The sequence below is a fragment of the Haematobia irritans genome, chromosome 1 (assembly GCF_050003625.1).
Source record: "Haematobia irritans isolate KBUSLIRL chromosome 1, ASM5000362v1, whole genome shotgun sequence".
NCBI lineage: Eukaryota > Metazoa > Arthropoda > Insecta > Diptera > Muscidae > Haematobia > Haematobia irritans.
Window position 1 is genome coordinate 271106427 of NC_134397.1, and position 24806 is coordinate 271131232.

Consider the following 24806-nt stretch of genomic DNA (forward strand, 5'->3'; position numbering starts at 1 on the left):
ATAATACCCATACCATGTAACCGACTCACTATACGACTGATAGATGACTTACCAGAACCATTCGAACCCACCTGTTCCCAGAAGATCTCATGGAGACCATCACGTGGTAATGTCAAAGCCCTCGCCGCCAAGTTCACGGAGAACTTTTCAACCAACCCATCGAAGTCGCTATATCTACATTCAATCATAAGAGCGTCCGTTGGCGTTGACTTCAAGAGACCACTTGCTGTCCTGAAACATTTATTCATGGCTACTTCAATCTTCCTAATGTTTCTCTTAGAGGTGTAACCATATATCGTTATGCCATGAGAAAGAACTCCTATAACTAGAGCACGGCAAATATCCAAGGCAGTGTCGATATGTGGACCTTTTCTCTTAGAGCATATGAGCCTTAAAAGGTTGTTGATCTTACTAAGTCTGTCAACAAGATATGCCACGTGTCCGTTCCATAATAAATTCCTAGAGAAAAAGATTCCTAGAATCCTCATCTTCGATTGAATGCATATATCAAAACCGGCAAGTGAAAAATTATCGTCCCCACAATTTCGTTTCCGGCAAACATGAAGAAACTCAATCTTCTCCTGAGGAATTTTCGCACCTGTACGCCTAGACCAGTCCTGTATGCCGTCGTTCAAGGATACAAGATTTGCTTGGACCTCACGAGGAGTCCCAGAAGAAACTGCAAAAATATTGTCAGCATAAACTGCAACGTAATCGATGTCTGAATGGTTAGAGATTTCCTCAATCAAAGAGTTAGCATATATGTTATACAAGATAACGGAAAGGGGAGATCCCTGGGGAACTCCGTTCTCAAGTGGAAACGTATCGGAGAAATATCCATCAACCTTAACAATAATGCATCTGTCCGTCAAAAATGACTTAATTAAGGGGAGAATCGTGTTATTAACTCCCCAACTGCTAAGTTCAGAAATAATCTGTGTATAAATAACACGATCAAAAGCCTTCTCTAAATCAGCCGACATGACTAGGGAATGCTTTCCAAAGGATAAATTCCTTCGCAAAACATCCTCCAGCATATGGCCATGGCTGTGAACTCCGTGATTTGGTCTGAAAGCATGTTGCAGAGGCGAAATCTTATCTCCGATAAAAAGTGAAAGACGCGAGGCTATGATCTTCTCCAAGATCTTCGAAAGAACGGATATAAGGGATATAGGTCTATATCCTTGAATATTACAAGGATTTTTACCCGGCTTCGGTATTGGTGTCAATACAGCTCTTTTCCAAGCATGTGGAAAACTGCCTCTTAAAATAATTTTGGTATAAAGTCTACATAATCTTAACTTTATCGTCGCAGGAGCATTTCTTATCATAGGATAAGAGAGCTTATCCAGGGAAGGAGAAGTTCCCTTGAGTGATTGTAGAATCTTATCAAGTTCTGAAACCTCAACAGGACTAACTAAATCTGGAAATGAGTCGTCGGTACCGATGAGAATGGAAATATCAAGATTATCCCTAGAACTAATAACATCGGAACTAAAAGAATTATTGGAGCTCAGAGAGCTCCAGTAAGAAGCAAAACTTGAGGCAATCCTCCTAGGATCAGATATAGAACCATTGGTCGTCACTATTGAAGGAAAAGTCGAAAATCGTTCCCTCCTTAAATTATTAACTCTACTCCAAAGGACACGGGTGTCCAGGAAGGGGTCAAGCGAGTTAACAAATCGAGCCCACGTCTGTCTCTTGGCAGCCTTGCATTCCCTTCGCACAATAGCACATTTCCTTCTATAATCCATACCATTCCCCTGATTTCGATTCCTCCTAAACCTTTTCCAAGCTTTATTCCTTTGAAAGATGAGTTTAGCAATGCTGCTATTGAACCAAGCAGGTACTCTTTTCTCAGATGGCTTACGACTCATAGGAATAGATTCATTAGCAGCTTTTCGAAACAGGCGTGCTATTTGCGCAGCGCCTCTGTTAATTTCATCAGACTCCATGAAGGATTCGTTATATTCCAAAAGTTTAGCACGAAACACTGACCAATTAGCATTTCTAATTATGAATCGCGGTATGAACCTCTTCTTATGAGAAGCACTAATGCTTGAGATAAGTATAGGAAAATGATCTCCAGTTTCTGGCATATCCAATCTCGTCCAGGTTAGATTAGGGGCAACATCTGCCGTACACATGGAAACGTCGATGGCCGTGAAGGTATGATGAGTGCTGAATAAAGTGGGAGAGCCATCATTAAGGACGACAAGTCCTCTCTCTTCAGCAAACTCAGTCCAAAGTCTGCCAGAACTGGAGTTCCAGGCGGAACCCCATACGGTGCTATGAGCATTAAAGTCCCCAACTAATAAGTGATCCCTACCTATATTAATCTGATAAAGTAACCGTTCATCAAGTCTCACATCACACTCCTTGTATACGTTAGTAAGAGTAAAAGGTCGACCACAGTCAATTGTAACCGACTGGAAAAGAAGATTGTCTGATGAAGTACTATGAGAAGTGACATTAACGTCGTTCCTTACTAGCAAGGCTATGCCTGACTTAGAATAGTTAAAGTCCTTATTATGATGAAATATCTTGAACCCGGGTAAGTGCAAAAATTCACGATTCCTCTCAATTATATGCGTCTCTTGAAGAGCGATAATATTTGGATTGTGTCTAGAAACAAGTAGCTCCAAAGCATACTTATTACTTAGGAAGCCTTGAATATTCCATTGTAATAAATTAATATCTACATTAATCATAAAAAAATATATAAAATAAAAATAATAGAGGAAATATTCAAATTTGTGAATCAGATGATTTTTCTTGAGTTTTCCTATATGTTTGCGGAGTTATAAGTACATTTAAATCGGGAAAGTTTTTGTAGGCTCGACTGCATGGTGACATTACAATGTCATTTACCAAATCGTTCCCAGATGTTGACATAGAAATATCATGATGGTTGAATTTTTGTATGCTGTTTGGGCTGCTGTTTGATTCTGAATCTTTGTTATCTTGATGTTCTTTGTTTGCTACTAATGATGGTGCATTATTCGTGTACTTTGTTGTAGATGTTGAGGAGGTATTTATGATTTCTTTGTTTAAAGGTGGTATTTTTGAACAGTTTGTTTCGAGAATGTCTTTATTAGATGGAAGTTCTTTGATTGGTGTTACCGGTGGTGAAGTGGAATTTATCGGTGATAAATTTTGTGGATTGAGGGTTGAGTGTTGAGTGTGGATATTCGAAATTTGAGTTGGGTTTGTTCCACTCACAACCTGTGAGAAAGTTGCCTTTGGAATATGTGGCTGTATGAGGTGTGCGGAAGGATTAGAGTTGAAGATTTTCCATGCTTCGCGAACAGTACAGCGGTTGTCCAATTTAATTTTATTAACAGATTTGTGTTTAAGGAAGCTTGGACACTTTGGATCCGATGAAGAATGGCTTTCCATATCGCAGTTAATGCAAAATTTTCTAGTACAAATTTCATGAGGAGGAGGATGACCACATTCTGCGCAAAGTGCAATCCTCTTGCAATGATTTTTGGTGTGACCAAGCTTTTGGCAGTTTCGACATTTAAGGGGGTTGGGTATATGTTCATATACTGTACACATGGTATAACCAACTTTAATTCGAAGGGGACGGTGGATATTGTTAAATCTTATTATAGCTGCCCCAGTATCAACAATTGTACCATTTTCATTCTTTTTAACTTTTTGTAACTCAGCAACAAGTCCAGGATATTTTATGTTGATTTGATTGGTAATTTCCTCTTCTGAGTAGTTCTTGATTTTTTCATAGAATATTTTACCAAACGAACAATTTAATTTACTATGTAGGGAGATTTTCACTGGGATGATATCTATATGTTTGGCGCTCAAGAATTTCTCCGCTGTTTTTAGATTATTGACTTTAACCAGTAAGTCTCCGCTTTTTAGTTCAGTAACTTCAGTATATTCCTTTGAGATGTGATCGAGACCGCGGCCGACTTGGAAAATATTGTATGATCCAAGAGGTTTTGGTTCACTATGTTTGTCATTAGGCAAAGCTGTCGCAACCAAATATCTGGGAAGATGATCATGATTTTGGATTTCACTGTTACATGTAATGTCTTCTTGAATAGGTTGAGGCCTTTTGTTTGGTTTCTTCCTCTTTTTTTCGCCTGAGCTGTCCAGTGAGAGGACACTGAACGGATTGTAGTTCGGGGGGTGAACCCCGTTCATTTTTATATATAAACTTTTATAAAATGTATCAAATTAGTTCTTATTCACAGAAAAAGAAGAAAATAAAATAAACACGAAAGAACAGTAAGGAATGGAAAAGAACGGTACTCTTCCAAAGAATGAAAGAACGGTACTATTAACAAGCCAAAAGTCTACGATAAACGAAAACAGAATTAAGCGCTAAAGCGATGCTTTCGTGGCGAATGCCCAATCAAGACTCATATTACAAATTAATAACGAAGTGAAACCTAGAATTGAACGTTTTCCTCCTTCTTGGGTCAATTAGGAATATAACACAGAGTTTTTACATATTAACAAAACTATGCTCCAACTACGGCATTTGTGTGTAAACACAACCATAGGCCGCACGCAAACACTTATATATGGCCACTTATTTAAGTCCAAAATACCAGACGGAATACTTTGACGGCTGGAGGCGTATCGCTAAATTAAAATATATTCTAATTCAAAGGGGACAGTGATTACAATTTTTTAAACTAAGCTCTTAAGCATTATTCTTGCTAGACCACGTGTCAGTTATTATTTATGGCTTGCCTCATACCAAATGTTGCATTTACGACGCTAGTCTCATACATAATTGCATTTTGAATTTTTTTATTCAAAAACTCACAAATGATATTAATTTGTGTGTAATAGGTCAAACATTAATTTTTCCCTTTCTTTTAAGTTATTTGCCTACAGTTAATTGATCCAATGAATTTTTCATTAAAAAAACATAAATCTCTAAAATGGTAATAATGAACTAAGAACTCAGTTTACTGGTTAATCATTTTATGGAATTAATTTGTATATAGATATTGTTTCAAATTCAATAATTACCGCTCTCGGCAACATTTTAGAAATATTATATCGAATGTCGGCCCAAAAATCCATGTAGTCGTTGCAAAATGTTTCTGTTTTCTGGGAGTTGCTTAGCTTTGTCAATTGTTACCCATCAAAAAAGCATCGCCAAAAAAGTAATGAAAATGTTCTTTTTGGATCCGGAAGTGGTGCAAAATTGACGCAGAAGCGATGAATTTAACATGGGCTTGTCATAGGAAGGAAGTCCTCCATTTCAACAGCCGTTGCACTGAATTTGCATCACTTCTTTAAGTGTGATCCGAATTCTATATTTTGGATGTAAATTAAAAAATTCTGTGATATTTTGTCAAATAAATAATTTTTATAATTTTTTATAATTTTTAATGGATTCTAACGCCTGTCTGAAACGTTTGACTTCAAATGTTTTCAAAAATTCACAATTTTTTTCATATTAGATTTAGCATTTTTTTGACAAAATTTAAATGATTTGTACCATTTCACGAATTCTTACTCTGTTTTTAACCTATTTGAAACAAACAAAGTTAAAATTATCCATTAAAAGTATGAAAAAACCAAGTTATAAAAAATTGAATTAAAAGAACTTCCGGGGTAGTTAAAATAAAGAACATCATTGGGAGTGCATCTTCGGGAAGTGCTTTTGGAAAAACTTCCAAATTTTTTTGCTGGGTATATCATCCACCATTGGATTGGCGATGTAATAAGTTTGTTATTCCATTAACACAATATCAAAATATTCTTCAACGGTGTAAATTCATATTATATGTTAATTGGCATTTCTGCCTATTTTAAGGAGATAATCCAGGCAATGCTGGACTGAGATACATAAATTGAAAGAAAATTTAGGTGGTCTCAGTCGAACATAATAATTATGGCCAATTTTTAATTGGGATTATTTCACGGAAATGATGCCAATCACTGACATCGACGATTGATATACTAAACTATGTGTCTGCGCCTGCTCCCTCCCTCTGGCCGTTTCATACAAATGCACAAACTTATTATACTATGTACCACAGTAGTGGTGGACGATATAAAAATTAATTTATCGAAATTAAAATTGTTTTTATTCACATACATTTATTTGTGATCGATGTTTTGCTTTGATTAAAAAAAATTATAAAAAGATAATCAATTAATTTTTAAGCGAATATTTTTTTTAAAATTCGAATAAATAAATATTGCTGATATTTTCTTTGCTAATATTTTGAAATGTCATAAATCTTACTCGTGAGATTATGGCTGATTATGTTTTTATCCAATTCGCTCAATGAACGGAAAATAAGAACGCATTGGAATTTGTCAAAAAAATCGTGTTTAGAGTTAATAATTAATCATTAATACTACTATCCGTTTTACTCAAAGAAAACATATATGGTACTGTTGCAGATTTTTCGTCACACATAAACCAGCAATTATTATTAAACCAATATTGGCACATAAACTTTTACTAATAGTTTTTTTTTAATTATACAGTTATTCATAAAATTACCATAAAATACCATTTTACATTAATGGATATAAGAATAATATGTATTATGAAAAGTTTCCAAAACCTCGTAATACATAAAATAAAATAAAATCACAGTATAACGAATAATAAATGTACGGCTTTTTCATTGTATGGGAAAACTTGTATTGTCATATACAAATCTTCAAGATTCGGTCCCTATAGATAGTTGGACTTATGTTATGTTACCCAAAGAGAATATACTTAAAAATTTATGCAAAAATATTTTTTAGATTTTTTATTAAAATGAAAATTAAATTTCGATTAGAATATATTTTATATTCGTTACACCGAGACTCTCAATATATTTTTTGGAAATTTGAAATGTAGAAATATAAAAGAAAAGAAAAAATAAAATTATGTGACCGATATATGCTGTGTGTAATGTGATGAGATTAGAAATAGTAATAAAAATGCACATATTTAGGTGGTAATGTTTTGTTTTTGTTTTTTTTTTCTGAGACATACAATGTACGAATATCAATTTAAATATATTGATTTTCTTCAATTTCTGTGGTAGGTGGTTTTTAGAAAATATGCTAAAAGATTTAAATAAAAATATAAGAAGAGTTCAGAGGAAAAGCATCTAAAACTATTTTCAATTCGAGTTAATCAAAACTTTTTTTTTCAATCATGCTGAACAAAACACGCCCATAAACCCATTTTGTAAAATCAAGAAAATAAAGTGTAATATTGAAAAATATATACAACTAAGGAAAACTTAAACTTAGGCATCATAAATATTAATAAAAAATTATAAAAATAATTCAACAACATAACCAAAAGTTAAAAAGGTGTTACAAAGTGCGCCTCTCAGTTGTGTTGTCAAAAGGTAATTTACAATTTTAGTTTTTTGCACATCACATTCTGTTATGTACAAAAGCAGATTACATATTTCTCTTTTTTTATTAACAAATGTTGATTAAACATAGATAAAGGAAACAAAATTATTTTAAATTGGATGAATATTACTCACCTCGTCAAAGAAAACTTGGGTTTTACGTAGAATATGCTTCAATTCGGTAAGCTCTAAAAAATTACGTTTCAATGCCTCAGCGTTTTGATTGACCTCACGCAACTCATTTTCCAATTTTTCAAAAGTTGCCTATTAAGGAAAAAATTAAGAAAAAAACATTGTTAGTAAAAACAAATAATTTTGTTTATGCAAGGGCCTACCTCTAAGTCAATCATTTCTCTGGGCTGGGGAGCTTCTGGACTTTCACCTGTGTCTAACATGGGGATGCCATCCTTTTTGATTTCCTTTTCAAGATATCTTAGCTTACGTTCCATTTCATCACATCTCCTTACTTCATTCACAAATTTTCTTTGGAAAGCATTAACATCAGGATTTAGCTGTATTAATTTGTAAATTTATTGTTTAGTTAGTTCTTTTTTGGTTATAGCAATAACATACATCTCTAAATTGAACTAATCCCAATTCACCCAATTCTGAGACACAGGCATAGGCAGCCTCACTTTGCAGAAACAACTGACAAAGCGTCATTTCCTCACTGCGAAACAGGGAACCCATTTTGGAGTGACGCCTTCTTCTTCTTCTAGATCAATGTAGCGAAAAATAAACCTCTGTTTATATGCAAGCCAATGGGTTCTGCCTGAGTTTTTAAAACTAAATTAAAATAAATTATCTGAAAATATGTGAAAAGAAATGTATACGAAATATTCATTAGATTAGAATTAATGTAGAAGACGTGTGAAGTCCAAGAAAAAATAGAAAATGTCAAGTTTTGAAATTTGATTTCTTCATACACCAGTGCTTTCGATCAACCATAAAATAGTTATAAATTGCATAAATCTCTATTGATTTTCTATCGAATTTGTAGAACTTTTTTAATTGAGTTTTGTACATTTTTCTTCTATCGGTCTATAGGATCTGACTGACCCAATTGTTTCATTGTTGTGCAGGACACCTAAGAAGTTTCAAAAATTCATCTAGCACACTTTTAAAGGCATCTAACAAATTTAATTGCGTCGAAAAAGTATGTTGTTAGTACCCAACGATTTTGTTATCTCATAAATAATTCAGGTTGATTTAAAACTAAGTTTTATAATTATAAGTATGTATAGAGCGACTATCATCCAAAATTCTGTTACCGGTCATTTTTGAAATTCTCTACTAGGTATGTTTTATAAGCTGTGACTGTAAAATAAATATTCATGATTCGCTATATCATCAAATCGTTGGCTTATTATTGATGTAGATAACTTTTGCATAAGGCTAAAATCAGCACAGAAAAATAAATATTTCATGTTTATTCACAAAACCTCGACTAAGAGTACTTTAGTACTTTACTTCAGTCCGATAACTTATCTCGAAAAATTAAGCTTTGAATAAAAAAAAAACTAAATATGGTATTAATAAATATACATCAATTAAAAGTCTTAACAACTTATTAGGAAATTTAAAATTTTCGGGAATTTTCTCTTTATCATATCACAACATTCACAACATCATATATTTTTAATTGCACTACACAACATATCCATTCCTTTAGATAGTCTGTCCTTTTACAGTTAGATTATCACTGAACACTATATTTAAAACTAAAGGATAAATTATCACCATTTTGCATTTTGCTTTTTTTTTTTTTGCGTACATACAAAAGCTTTCTATTTTAAGTCCATGCTCAAAGGCGGACCCGTCTGCAACTGCCGAAAGACATAGTGGATATGTCCATAGTATTTTTTCAACATGTTGATTATATACGTTTTTTCTCTATATATTGTAACTATGACACTGGCCTGTGCATGTATATATATATGCCAGCGATAAAATGTCTAATGTTTATTTTTGTACTAAAGTATGTGGATAAAAAATTCCAGCACATCTTTAATTTTTTTATTAAATTTCTTATTTAAAAAATGTTTTAAAAGGTTAGTAGGACTCAACATGAAATTTTTTGGTCTTAACATTTTTCAAACCACAACAGCATGCTTACGTAATCCATTTAAATGTCCCACTTTCCATGGCTCTATGTTAGATTTTATAAAATGCCAACATTCCTTGTTCACTTCATGTGTATGCATACAACACAAAATGAATAACTAGGATGACGCTACATACAGGAATACATGAATTTACATCCAATACAGAAATATGCCTATACATTCGAATAAACTTACATACACAATCTTTTATATATATTTTATATATATGCTCCCATTATCATTCACTATCACGACATATACGTTTTGTCAACCTTTATATTTCAATGACAGGATTAGGTTTAGAATTTTTTATTTGTCTCTTTGTGAGATCAAAACACAAGAATCAGTTGGTAGTTTGCCAAACAACAAATTTTATTGTTTATTTGTTGTTATTTTATATTATAACATTGAAGTCATAAGCTACAAATAATTGACTTTTAATTGGGACAATATAGTATAAGGACATTGATGCAAATACAAGTGTAGTGGAAAAATTCTTCAATGGCCTTAACATAGGTGAATTCCCACTCTATTGCACACATGAATACATCGGTTTTCATATATATGATATTCACTGTACTGAGATTTGAGACAGTTCAAAAATGGGCTATTCTCATCACAGTATTTGCTGTATTGCTAATTAACTCCATAAATGCACGATGGGCTTGTTTATTAATTTTCTATTTAAAACAAGTAGGGAAAGTCGAATATCGGGCGGGGCCGACTATATTATACCCTGCACTATTTTGTAAATCTACATTTTTGATACCATCTCAAATTCTTAAAATTTCTTGGGTGCTATAGTTAACCTTTTTGACGGTCTAGTTCTATCCTTATAGGGAAATTACAAAATTTAAGAAAATTTCCAATTTCCTCGGATGTGAAAGAGTATGGTAATACATATAAAGTCCACATAATATATATGAAGCGATCATATTTTCACATAGTACTCCGTATACCCGTATTACTTATTTTTATCAAGCGATCATATTTAAATTTACACGCAGTACTCGTTTCGAGAGGAACGAATAATAAAAAATAAAAATAAATATAAATATTGATATTGTTATTGTTATTTCAGATAATTTCGTGGGTCGTTAGAATACCATTGCAAATGATCATCTGGCGGCAAAAGTACTTCAAGTTTTTTTAGTAAAATAAAAAATATCTGGACTCCTTTGATTTCCATGAATAAGCCGTAACATAGCACAGGGTTCAATTTGGAAGCACCATTTTTTACAAAATATATGGCATATAAAATGATGCTGATTATAGCATTGTCTATATTATTGATATTCATGCGGGTCAAAAAAGTTTTTATAGGAGGATATTGCTCTACGATTTGTATATCCACACATAGTTTCGACAAGAAATGGTCAACGCTTTCATAAACAAGACTTAGATTTGTACTCAATGAGCATTGTGTTGTATTATCTTGCTTGTAAAGAATAATATTGAATATTATGCGACACAAAAGCCCTCATATCTCTTAACAAAACAATATTGAATGTACAACAATCACGACGATAACAAATACACTCATATTCTACACTGTTTCGAAAAGTATTAATATTTTTCTGCATTTGATAAAGATCATGATTATATTATAGGTTTAGAGGTTTGCTTACTACACACAAAAAATTTGTCTGATTCAATCACGAAATTAATTGATCTAATTAATTTTTTAATTGAAATGTCTTCAAACACAGAAGTGATAGTATCAATTAAAAAATTAATTGAAGGTCAATTAAAAAGTTAATTGATCCAATTAAAAAATTAATCGATACTATTATTTTTGTGATTGATTTTTGTTTCAATTAAAAAATCTGTTGAATCAATTAAATTTTTAATTGAATATTTTTTAAAACTCAATTAAAATTTTAATTGGAAAAATGTTCGTGAAATTTTTTTGTGTGTACACACAAAAAATTTGTCTGATTCAATCACGAAATTAATTGATCTAATTAATTTTTTAATTGAAATGTCTTCAAACACAGAAATGATAGTATCAATTAAAAAATGAATTGATCCAATTAAAACATTAATTGACTATAGAGTAATACAGATTTGTATAAATTATTTAAAGAAAAGCGGCGATTAAAAAAACTACATATGATTCACCAGGAAAACGAAAATAGGGTTTTTTATTGCTCGTAAGGATTTTGTAGTGATAGGGACATTCTAAGTGATCTGTGGCATATTTTAAATAAATTGATACCTAATAAATTTACTTATCTAACATCTATGTTTTTATAATATTTAGTACATATCTATAGAAATAGGCGCGTAGTAGAGTAAATTCTTAATAGTGACGGCATTATTCCGATGAGATTTGGGTAGGTATAGTGGCAGCCCGATATTTCAGGTTCACTTTGACTATTCAGTACATTGTGATACCACTGTGGTGAACTTCTCTCTTATCACTGAGTGCTTATATGTTAAGCTCAATGACAAGATTTAAGCCCGATGAGATTTAGATTTATACGAATTTTTTCGATACGTTGAGGATTCTAAGGAGTGGTGTCAAAGTCAAAAATTGTTTGCAGGATATCGATGTGGCTAAATATTTAAAAAGGGTGAGTTTCCGAACAATCTGTTCTTCGAAGAGAAAAATCCCTTTTGGGAACAAATCTACTTTAGCACAAATTATTAAAAAAAAAACAAAAATTTTTTTGAGTGTAGGAGAAGGGATTTCAAATAGAAAATGTAAAGTAAAAAATTTGGCGGAAAAGCCTAGTTTTCGAGATATCGACATCTGAAAATCGATATTTTCCTTTATATTTTTTCTTAATTCTGAAAGCAATTTTCCATGAAATGAATAAAATTCCGTTTTTTGCGTATTTAGTAAAAATTGTACATTTTAAGCAAAAAATATTAAGTAAGAATTTTGTCGAGATACCGACCCTTAAAAATTGGGTATAGGTGGCCGGCCTTCGGCCGGGATTTGAGACTTTCTCCTATGGACAGGGTCCAAAGTGGCCTAACGCGAACCCAAAGAGGATAGGTAGCCGGCCTTCGGCCGGGGTTTGAGTCTTTCTCCTATGGACAGAGTCCAAAGTGACCTAACACGAACCCAGGACATCTCCGGGCCCATGTTATTCTAAATATATTACTTTTATGATGATTAAGTGCGATGGATACTAAATCCAATATACGTGGCAATGAAAACTTTAGGGTCCCGTAACTCCGAAAATATGTCTTTCCGCCAAAAATTGGTATGTTACATTTTGTGTTTAGAATCGAAAAGTCTACACGCTGGCCAAAAATTGGACCAATCGCACCACTTGTACTAAAGTAGATTTAAGCCCCCTTTTGTGTCATTTGTAAAAATCACAATCGTTTCATATCGTTGTTTCTCTTTAAATTACTCATGTCCGAATTAAAACGCACGGGTCTAAAATTTTTAAAGCGCTATATATGTTAGTTTTGACTCACACATGAAATGAAAAAATCCTTGCTATCCTGGTTCGTTACATAACGCAAAAAATCGCATGTGGTACAAATCAAAATAACGGGACTTATGCTTTGGTCACACTAGGCAAATATTTGACGTAAATCAAAAAAGAATCCGACGGCACAGCCAAACCAACCGACATTTTTAGGTCATATTGGCTATATAACATCATGGTAGGATTATTTTTCAAAAATCGTTTCCAGATATTTAGAAAATGGTTCCGAAAAAATATTTGACACTGATTTTTTGTCAAATATTTGCCCAGTGTGACCATAGCCTTAGAAGCATATGAACACTATATTGACTATAGGCAACATTGGGCATGGGAGAGTTAATGGCTTTCGAATTCGAAATGTACTCAAAATTCCCTTTAATATGCATAAGGCCGGTATGCACCTCTAGCGAAATTTTCGGTAGCAAAAAATTATTTAAGTCTACAACAAAAAAACAGGGCTGTGTACACAAATTTTAAACCAGCTAATCGCTTTTAAAAATTGTTAATATATGTTCCAAATATTCCTCAAATAAATTGTTTATTATTTACAGACCTTTTAAAACTTTTACGCACACAATGATTGTAATAAATTAAACGTTTGCTGCCAAAATATGCTTTTGACAACCCTGTTATTTTCATTAGAGGTGCGTACCAGCTTACGAAATTGAACGCTACCGAAAATTTCGTTAGCATAAATAGCAATGCATTTCTTATGGGAATGAAATTTTTCGCTAGAGGTGCATACCGGCCTATATATGAAAAATGGTAAAAATTTTGATTTTTTATACGATTTTCTAAACATGCAATTTATTTGGATACATATATTACTTTTAGGTAGATTATATATCGAACATAAATAATAATGAAATTTTTCGGGGCACGCAGATTCGAAAATGGGACTTTTCACCAAAAAAAAATATTTGGAAATGGTGTAATTCTGTTGATGTGGTAGTGCATGCAAGTACATCTATGTACTTGAAAAAAATGGGAGTTTTCACCTCCCACCAAAGTTTCTTTGTTGGTTGGCATGCAGGAAAAATGGACAAAGTCAAGCGCTACTACATTTGGATATTAGGTGAATCACTTACAACTATATTCTATACAACTATTATTTTAATCAATAGTAACATACGGTACTACAACTAGAACTCTTTTTGCTTTTACGATTTTCATGATTTTTTTTAATAATTACAGCAATTTAAGCATGTTTTCATTTTTTCTTTAATGAAATGCCTCAAGACATTACAAAAATATAATGAATGCAGTTGACAGAACTTTCCTTCAGCTAAATGTTTAATAGTTTATTATAATAAATATAACTTCTCAATAAAATTTATCACATCTTTAGCAAAATTATTTGTCTACTAAATGTTTTTTGTCATTTATGCGTTTTAATTGAAAAATGTTAGCACCACTAATGACTTATTGCAATTGTTTGGTATACACAATGACACGAAGAAAAATATAACACACGTATACAAGAACATTTTTTTAAGTACTTCTCCTAATATTTGACACTAGAGCGAATTTTCACAAGCTTTTATCAAAACCAATCACAAATTATTAGATTTTTAATTCTAAACAATATCAAAGAGTTTAACCAAGTATTTAAACAATTTCTATAAAAGTTTCCGAGCCGAAACACTCACCGACTTAATTTTTGCAAATGATGAAAGAGAATGAATGAGATGGCAACGCTGATGAGTGTCTTTGGTGTGGCCAGATAAAAAAAATGCAATCAATTGGTATTCGTCTACATGATATTAAGAAAAGGTTGTAATATGCATGATACAACTATACCAATGTCTAGTATAATTATATCGGTTACTTTTTTTAAATAGATAATTTAAAGCAGAAAATTTAATTATTTGATACGTACTTACTGTTTCATCTAGATTTCGTCATTTGTTTTCATTTATAACTTTGATTATTTTAGAAAAAGTAACCGCGAAACTAAAGTGAATTTCAACTCGAAAACCAAAAAATACCGGTATATAAACGGCTGCATCACAGTATGTAAAGATGGGTACTAGGTTCGGTTTTCGAGCAAGCATACAACTTCACAACAATGTAGGCGCTATGTAGATAACCCCTAAAAGTTTTAAAACTTTTCCATCCAAAGGGCGGTACTATGTTCGCTTTTCACGTTGAAATTTCTGCGGTTACTTTATTAAAAAAATGCAATTAAAAACATATAATTACTCAATTGATTAGCAGAGTTTTGGTGGAAAAATGTATTTTAACAACACCTTAATTAAGCAAGCACCCAAGCATACAACTTCACAACAATGTAGGCGCAGTGTAGATAATCCCTAAAAACTTTAAAACTTTTCCATCCAAAGGGCGGTACTATGTTCGCTTTTCACGTTGAAATTTCTGCGGTTACTTTATTAAAATAGTGCAATTAAAAAAGGATAATTGCTCAATTGATTAGCATTGTCTTTTTCATCTAGATTTAATTAAAATTTAAAGTGATTTTCAACTCGAAAACCTAACATAGTACCAGCCTCAAGGTATGAGAAAATTGGATAAAAATATAATCGTCGTCTTATATATTTTTGTACTTTTAATTTAGAGTTTTGGTGGAAAAGAGGTATTTTAACAACACATTAATTTAGCAAGCTCCTAAGCATACAACTTCACAACAATGTAGACACAATGTAGATCAACCCTAAAAGTATTTTCAATGTTAGCAGGGAATGTAAAATAAAAACCATGTCCGTAATTCTTCACAGGAAGTTGTTTAAAAAAACAATTTGCAGAATGGAGCTTCTATTATTGATGATTCAAATTGATCTTTCTAAAATTTTATAGCATGTATGTCATATTAATAATATAAAGTATGATAAAGATGAAATCATCATTTTCAGGGGTACGTTTTGCCAAAATAGGAAATGTTAATTTTCTCCAAAATCTTTAAAATCGACTTTCAAAATTTGTGACCATATAAAAAAAATTATAAAAAGCTTAACTATTTATTTTGTTGGCAATATCTAATAGACATTTCCCTGATTTTTCAGTCACTTTCAAGTTTTTGTTCAAATTTTATTAAGACAACCAAAAAACAAAAATTTCCAGTGAAAAAAAATTGAATTAATTTTTGTGGATGCAATTGTCTCATATTCCTAGAAAACCACGTAAGCGCCTAATTCCATTGACAGAGTCATTACAAGAATTTATAATGAATTCCGATGGGGACTGTGATACATCGGACATTAAATCAATTTCTGTGACAACTTTAATTCGCAACAAAATCAATGATGAACTGCTAGATATGTCAATATGTGATAAGTTTGTGAGAAAAGATGAGATTGAGAAGTACATTAAAAGAATAGTAGAGGAAAGACTACGCAGTACTAGGAAAGACGACACAAAAACACGTACAGAAGAAAGTGTAGTGAATGAATGGGAAGATAAAAATCTTGACAAAATGAAACAAACAAATGTAAGTTGTATATAAGTCTTTCGACTCTGCATGTAATTAAGGGAAATGTGGCCAAACAGCTAACCCCTATTTTTATTGGAAGAAAATTTAATTTAATTTTTTCATAGTGCAAACAAATTAAACTGAATATTTCATACTGCAAAAAGTTTTCAAATAACAGTATAGCTTTAAGCGAATTTTATATTTTCTGCGAAATTAAAACAAAAACAATTATTTTTTCCTAATATGTTTATTTAAAATTACAGGCAACAATTGGTAAAGCCACTTCAATTGGTGAGGCAAAAACTAAGTCAATGGAAACTCCAAAATTCGAGTCACAATTGAACAAACCATGGAAAGAAAACACCTTAAATGTGTATGATGAAACGTACTACGAGAGGCGGCAATTCCTGTTGAATTTACTTTATTATAAGAAGTCTGAAACCACCATAGAACTCAATCGAAGAATCCTATTTGATCCTAGTGTCCATGGAACGAAAGCAATTCTGCCAAAGGATCATCCCACGGCAAAAACATGGTCCACATTTTTAGTGCAGAAATAAATAAGATGATTGCATCATATACCCTTCAAAATTTTATTTGAGTGCAAAAATATATTACAAAGAATTTACATGCATATGTATTTTAATTACATGGTAACATCTTTTAGAACACTGTCACTGATGTTAAATAGAGCATCTTCTTCACCCTGAATATTTTCATCTTGTCTCCCCACCGACTTTGTATTATTATTATCAAAAACGGTTGTGGTAAATTCATTCTCATTATTCGCCTCTGATATATTTAGTTGAACTGCAGCTACAGATTGTTGATTTGAATCTTCCTTTGCATATGAGTTCTAAAAGTAAAATATTTTTACTAACTGGTTATATTTTCACTCTTATAATTAATATCAGAAGTTTATACGCGCCAGTAGTGGCTTCACAATCATATGCGATAGGTTAAATATCTATCTGCAATTCAGCCGCTAGAAAATTATGTATACCCGAATTAAAATCGATTTACTTACATTCAAGGTTATACTTTGATCTATCAAAGAATTATCATTCAGTTTAAGTTTTGGTATATCAAAGTCCTCAACTGTAACAAGCGGCTCCAAGCGTCCTGAGGGACTTGTACTTAAATTTGTATAGTTTAGAGAGGCGTCCTGCACCTTTTTCAATGCACACATTTTCTTTACGCCAGACCACGAAGTGGAAGGTGAGTAAGTGGAACCAGTAAAAGAATTTGTGTCCCAGAGTTGAATTTGAGGACGTGAAATTCGTGTCCTTTCATTTGAGTTGAACGGAGTAAACGGCGATTGGATTAGAGTAGGTGAACCACTGCTAGTTGCAAAAGATCGCTTGGCTACTGTAGACGTATTGGAAATATCACCTTCCTTCTCAGAAAATAATGACTTACGGCTAACTGGTGTAGTTCGACCATCATCAGTACATATAGCAGGTTTGGCTTGTGTATACGGCGATTCTGCTCCGGTAACAATTATCGAGGGTATATCATCACATTTGTCAGCCAGCAGAGACTGTCTCTCTTTCCATCGACCACCGAGTGCTGATAGATTAGCTTTAGGCGTGGTTTTCGAGCTATCCTTGTTAATGGATCTCAGTAGCTGCATAGGATCTATAAGTTTTGATCTATTCATTGTAGCATTCAAATCCGTCATGGATTGTTCAGCAAGGCTATTGTTAAGTCTATTTGGACGTGTTGTAGTTCTGGATGGTACTACAAAATAAAAAAAAAAAACTGATTATACTACTCCTAATATATAGAAAATATTAGTATTTACCTAGGAAACTGTTGAAAGCATTGCTACTATTTGAAGTTTTTGTATCAATCAATGACAAACGTGATGGCCCATGTTGGCCATCTTGCATTTCCAATTTTATTGGAGGCGTTGAAACATATTTCAGTAGCAGAGTATTCTCTATACCATGTTTGGTTTCGATTCCGGCATGTACTTGGCGCCGTATTGGTGTTTGTGTAACATCATTTTCCCGTTTCTTTTTCCTTGACTTAATAACCAGTAGGAAATCTGTGATTTGTTTTTCAACTTGCTGCAAGTCTTTTTGAACATCGGTTAGTCTTGTTTTCACTAATCCAGCTTGTGGCCGTTTATTAGCAACGGACAATTCCGCTTGTAATGTCGATGATATAGAATTAAACGCTTTAATCAGAGTATTGACGTTGACACCTTCATTGTTCATAATAGAAGCTAAAGGAAAGAAAATAATTTTTGAATCAAATAGTTTTGTCGTATAAAACCAAGTCTCCAGGAAACTGGACAAAAATCTCTCCTTTGGAGAGATATTGTATTTATTCAATGATATCATTAGAATGTCGTTAACCAAAGCGCAAATGCAAGCTTTCGTGGAGATGTTTGACTTACTTCGTTGACCATAATTATTGTACACACCTTCTGATAAATCATCAGCAAAATTATCTCGAATTATCCGTAATTGCTGAGTTATCTTCTGCTCGTCGCATTTGAATTCACTGCCTTTGGCATAAAAACTATCCATACTTTCTTTCATTTCAAAAACATGCTGCTCCATTTCTTTAATTTTTCGCGTCCTTTCTCTAAAGTTCCTTTCAATCAATTCTTCATTGCTATCCTCAAAGTCACTGAGAAATTTATCATCGACCAATAAATATGTGGGCAATGACGTCTTATCCGCCAACTCACTCAATAGATGTGTCAACATCTGAATTTTTCCATTGTATCGCTTACCGATGAGATCAACGCTTTCCAGCCATGTGGATGCCATCTCCTTTAAACAAGTATCCTTTCTACATAACATTCGCAAATTTTCCTGAGTTACCATTCCAACATATTGTGCAGAGTCCACATTGAGTTGTTTTTCCTTCTGCTTGATGAGTTCTTGTATAACGAAATGAAGCAAATCCAGTAGAAAACTTATGAATTTCATACCACCGGGCATTACAACCAAATATGACTTAATATTCGTCCAATTAAGCTGGTGTTTCTCGTTCAGATATTTTAAATATTCCACCGTACTGGAGCGGAAATTAGACTCTGATCTCTTGTCCGTAATTGGCCAGTAAAACCGTTTCCTGAATTCATTTGGATCGATGATACGAAATAAATAATGCATGACATGGAAGAAAGCATGCTGATTGGGTTTAGTGAACATGTCATCCGACATGCATTTCTTTAGTTCTTCCGATGGAGCATGCAGTAAAGCTAACCCCTGTAGTTTGTTGTAAAGGATAATGGAAAGTTCTTTCTCCTCTGCCCGATATGGAGCAATAATCGTGCGATCCATTTCTTCTGATCTGCTGATTTGCAACAAATTCCAAATTCAAACAAAGTACAAGCGCCACCAATAAATAAAACTATTGCCAGATTGTCGATTAAGTTTTTTTTTTTGACGTCAAGTTTTTTGCTGATTTGTAGTGTTGGGAAAGTAATGAGTATTTGATTACAAGTACTCGTTACTGACAAATTTTTTGAGTACTCGTTACAATTAAATGAGTACTCAATATGTTCAATATAATCCCAAACAAACGTTTGAAAAATGCTAAAATTCAATAATTTTCCAAACAATTAGGGAATATTTATGTTGAAAAATTGTTGAGAAAATCGCGTTCTTAACAAAACAACAGACATTACACTCAACAGTAAAATTGCAATAGTTTCTCGGATTCAATCCTCAACAATTTTCATACAGTTTTCAATATGAGACAAACTAAACATTAACGGTATTACAAATATTTGTCAACAATAATTATCGAACTGAAAGTCAATACCAAAACTCTAGGGATTTTATATATTTTATTTTATTTGTTTGCATTTGTATTTTGGGGATTATTATTTGCTATATTTAAATTTTCTGTGATCTGGTTGAAGCGAATGTTACTTAGTTTTTTTGAACGAATTTCATTCATTCGCAATCTAGATTCAATTGATCTACTTTACTTCCATACAAGTGTCTTATTTCATTTTTTTCCTTTTTTGATCGGGAAACTAATTTCCTTTCCCCATTCCAGTAAAACCAATGTATTGTTACGTTTTTATATTTAGGCGTTTTTAATTACCCGACAATTAAAACACAGTTCTTTTAAATAACGACAATCTACAATTTATTTACTATGACCACACTTTACAATTCGTTCACACTGGAGTTATTCGTTTGACGCTTTAATTAAGACTGACTCGTTAGCAGCATGCGAGCGCTTTTATATATGACGGTGTGGCAATACGAGAACATTCTGGTAGCACTACAATATTCTGGCAACGCCAGAACATTCTTAGACAATGCTAGAAGGATCTACGACCATTAAGTCATTCATCTGGTGGCTGCTAAACACATACACACTCACATAGATATACGCTCGCATTACTACAAGAACAAAAACAATGACAATATACAATGAGATGAAATGAGAATGCAAAATAACAAAGCAAAGGGGTTGTTATCAAAGAGAGTGAGAACTTACATGAAAATAAGCAAACAAAAGAACATAAAAGAAATTCAGGAAAATACTAGAAAATGAATAGATGATTCCAACAAGTGATAGCGAAATTTTATCGTTACAATTTTAAATTTTAAATTAACGGAAACTAATTTAAATAAACTTAAATCTATAATTATCTCATTCGTAACACTGCCTCCCGCTTAAGCCTGTTCGTCCCGAACAGGCACAGAACCTGTTCCGTAAGGAGCCAATCGTTCCAGATGTACAACTTTCATCTTTGATCTAGGGCTGTCGTCCTTCTGAATCCGGTATACAACATCATTGATCTTCTTGATGACTTTGTATGGGCCTTCCCACTGTGTTTGCAGTTTAGGACACAATCCTTTCTTTCGTTGCGGGTTAAATAGCAGAACCAATTCTTCTTCTTGGAAGCCCTCAGTATTTACAGCACGATCGTATCTCGCCTTCATTCTGTTGCTGACCATTTTTATTTTGTTGCGCACTGATTCGTGAACTTCACCGAAAGTGTTTGGGATGTCGTTTCTGTTTTCTTCCATGGCGAGCTCATTAGGTTTAGCGCCGAATATCAGATCTCCAGGCAACTTCAACTCAGTTCCGAATAGAACATTGGCCGGTGTTCGAGAGGTGGAATCATGAATGGCAGATCTATAGGACAGCAAAAACTTTGGTATATGCTCGTCCCAGTCCCTCTGGCCGTTGTCCACTACTTTTCGAAGATGTTCCTCCAGAGTGCGATTAAATCTTTCTACCATGCCATCGGATTGTGGATGTAATGGCGTAGTCCTCGTTTTCTTGATACCAAGGGATTCACACATCTCTTTGAATATGGCCGATTCAAAATTTCTTCCCTGGTCTGAGTGAATCTCGGACGGCACACCGTAGCGACATATCCAGTTTTTGTTGACCACATCCACAATCGTTTTTGCCTCTTGGTTTGGAATTGCATACACCTCCGGCCATTTGCTGAAGTAATCCATGACCACAAGGACATAACGGTTTCCAGAATCACTTACTGGGAAAGGGCCTGCCACGTCCATTGCTATTCTTTCAAACGGGGCTCCAGGTCTATACTCTTGCATAGGACCTCGACTTTTCCTTGATGGACCTTTCGCCTTCATGCACTTCTCGCAATTGGCTACCCATTCAGCAATTGATTTCTGGCATCCAACCCAGTAGAATCGTTGCTTCACTTTCTCGGCGGTTTTGGTTATTCCCAGATGACCTCCACTGGGACCATTATGGAACTCCGCCAAAACGTCTCTTATTTTGGAATCTGGAACGATGATCAAATTTCGGCTGCTTTTGCCATCTTCGCTTTCCCATTTACGTTGCAGGGATCCATTGACTAGAACTAAACTATCCCATTGAGCCCAGTATGCTTTCATAAGTGGACTTTCGGCTGCGATGTCTCTCTTGCTGGGTTTCTTATTTTCTTGTTTTGCCGAAATAATTTTTCTCAGAATGGGATCTTTACGTTGCTCTGTTGACCAGTCTGTGCCAGATTCGAAGTGTAACTGCCTGACATTTACAACTGTCTCCTTTGGTTCAGCCTTCGAGTAGCGTCTGTTTTCTACATTGCAATGCCGTCGTGTCAAGGCTTGATCAATAACTTGTTTGCCACCTTTTCTATTATCCGCAAAATTTGAATTTGAGTCGCTTGGCTTTGTGGTCGCCTTCTTCTGATTATTGTTTAATGGAGATGGCGAGATTGACCCCGACGTTTTACGCCACGCTTTACATTCCCGGGAAAGATGTCCAGCCTTATCACAGTTATAGCATTTCATTCTAGATTTATTTGCTTGCTGCTTCATTTCTTGCATTATCTGCTTTAGAGCCTCTTTTACCAATTCAATGACCGATTTCGATTCTTCACACTCGGTCTCTACTCTGCGTACTTTGTGAATTTGAGGCCGTGCCAGCAATCTCGCAGTCTCTTGTACAAGTGCAAATGTTACTGTTTCTGTGAATGTAGCTTTTTGTGCGGCATATGTTGCACATTTTATCTCAGGGTCTCGAATGCCATTCACAAAAGTCTCAATCTTGATACGATCTATAAGGGGATGATTCTCTCCAGGGTATGCCAAAAGCACTAGCCGCTCAACTTCTGTTGCGAAGTCTTGTAGGGTCTCGTTTGATTTCTGGACTCTACCTCTTAATTCCATTCTACAGATGTCTTGCTTGTGCTCTCCACCATACTTGCGTTGAAGCGCCGCTATTACTTCATTATAGTTATTTCTAGAAGCAGCGGGAATGCTTTGTATCACATCAGCAGCATTGCCCTTTAATGCCAATAGAAGTTCAATTGCTTTATCATCGTCATTCCACAAATTTCTAGAAGCAACCATTTCGAATTGGAATTTGAAGACATCAAATGACGTTGAGCCATCGAAAACAGGAGTTTTGATTTTTGAGCCCTCGATGACGCGCACTGGACCACCTTTAATTTCCAGCTCTGACATTTTTTTCTCGATGTGCAGAAACTTCTCATCATGAACCATAATTTTCTCATCCACGGAAAGAACTTTCTTATCCAATTCCACAATTTGATTTTCTATATGGTCCACACGTTTCTCCATGCCTTCAGAAATTTGTTGTAATTTTTCGTTGATCATTCTAGAATTTTCGTCGAATTTTTCTTCCAATTTTCTAGAATTTTCTTCCATTTTTCTAGAATTTGCTTCCATTTGTAGGGCATTTTCTTTCAGCAATTTTCTAGAATTTTCTTCCATTTTTCTAGAATTTTCTTCCATTTTTCTAGAATTTTCTTCCATCATTTTGCTCAAAGCATTGAGCATTGATGTGTAATCCACAACATTCGAAGCCACAGATGGAGTTTCTACACTGCTTGTATTGACGAGTATTGATTCATCAATGTCTTCCTTATAATCAAACTCATGCGTCGCAATGTCCATATTACGCCGTTCAAACTCTTCCAGTAGACGCTTTTGAAGCTGGGCCTTATTGCCTGTTGTCGGCAGCTCCAGTTTGCTCAATTCCTTTTTTAAGTCTTCCACTCGAAGCTCATTAAACTTCATTGTAGATTTTTTTTTCCGTTATTCCACTTCTGACACCAATTGTTACGTTTTTATATTTAGGCGTTTTTAATTACCCGACAATTAAAACACAGTTCTTTTAAATAACGACAATCTACAATTTATTTACTATGACTTCACACTTTACAATTCGTTCACACTGGAGTTATTCGTTTGACGCTTTAATTAAGACTGACTCGTTAGCAGCATGCGAGCGCTTTTATATATGACGGTGTGGCAATACGAGAACATTCTGGTAGCACTACAATATTCTGGCAACGCCAGAACATTCTTAGACAATGCTAGAAGGATCTACGACCATTAAGTCATTCATCTGGTGGCTGCTAAACACATACACACTCACATAGATATACGCTCGCATTACTACAAGAACAAAAACAATGACAATATACAATGAGATGAAATGAGAATGCAAAATAACAAAGCAAAGGGGTTGTTATCAAAGAGAGTGAGAACTTACATGAAAATAAGCAAACAAAAGAACATAAAAGAAATTCAGGAAAATACTAGAAAATGAATAGATGATTCCAACAAGTGATAGCGAAATTTTATCGTTACAATTTTAAATTTTAAATTAACGGAAACTAATTTAAATAAACTTAAATCTATCCCAATAAACACAAACGTTTGAAAAATACTAAAATTCAATAATTTTTCAAACATTTTTTCAAAGGATTAGGGTAATATTCAAGTTGAGAAATTGTTGAGAAAATCGCGTTCTCAACAAAAAACAGACATTACCCTCAACAGTAAAATTCAACACAATAGCAATAACTTCTCAATTGTAATCCTCAAATTGAAATGCATCGCTACTCAATAATTTCTCAAACAGTTTTCAATGTGATAAAAATAAAAAAATAGCATTGTTGCGAATACTTTCAAACCACAATTTGTATGAAAGTCAATCCTAGTTCTAACTGAAAGTCAATACTAAA

At 33.7% G+C, this 24806-nt stretch overlaps 3 protein-coding genes and 1 long non-coding RNA gene across 8 annotated transcripts in view; 2 read left to right on the top strand and 2 right to left on the bottom strand.

The window, feature by feature from the left end:
• Vha100-1 (V-type ATPase subunit a family protein Vha100-1) overlaps nt 1-14622 on the bottom strand; it is a 28560-nt gene extending 13938 nt beyond the window's left edge. For 4 of the 5 annotated variants that reach the window (XM_075293866.1, XM_075293859.1, XM_075293871.1 and 1 more), the window contains exons 1-4: nt 14565-14622; nt 7935-8166; nt 7697-7873; nt 7497-7625 (exon numbers count right to left, since the gene is read on the bottom strand). In XM_075293866.1, coding sequence (XP_075149981.1) covers nt 7497-7625; nt 7697-7873; nt 7935-8051 — 423 coding nt within the window. In that variant the 5' untranslated portion in view covers nt 8052-8166; nt 14565-14622. Of the gene's footprint in view, nt 1-7496; nt 7626-7696; nt 7874-7934; nt 8167-9139; nt 9159-14564 lie in introns of those variants that run through there. The other variant, XM_075293853.1, reaches the window with a different exon arrangement.
• Nucleotides 13575-14272, top strand: LOC142224155 (uncharacterized). The gene is made up of 3 exons (XR_012719055.1): nt 13575-13680; nt 13750-14048; nt 14110-14272. It is a non-coding gene; the product is annotated as an uncharacterized LOC142224155 (long non-coding RNA).
• Nucleotides 14623-15921: 1299 nt separating the features above from the next.
• Nucleotides 15922-16970, top strand: LOC142224171 (uncharacterized). The gene is made up of 2 exons (XM_075293962.1): nt 15922-16360; nt 16606-16970. Exons 1-2 carry the CDS (start codon nt 16022-16024, stop codon nt 16900-16902), a joined length of 636 nt encoding a protein of 211 aa, XP_075150077.1. The 5' UTR covers nt 15922-16021; the 3' UTR covers nt 16903-16970.
• Nucleotides 16922-19765, bottom strand: dgt6 (dim gamma-tubulin 6). The gene is made up of 4 exons (XM_075293951.1): nt 18774-19765; nt 18147-18572; nt 17370-18082; nt 16922-17198 (listed from the first exon to the last, which is right to left on the bottom strand). Exons 1-4 carry the CDS (start codon nt 19642-19644, stop codon nt 16989-16991), a joined length of 2220 nt encoding a protein of 739 aa, XP_075150066.1. The 5' UTR covers nt 19645-19765; the 3' UTR covers nt 16922-16988.
• Nucleotides 19766-24806: the final 5041 nt, after the last annotated feature.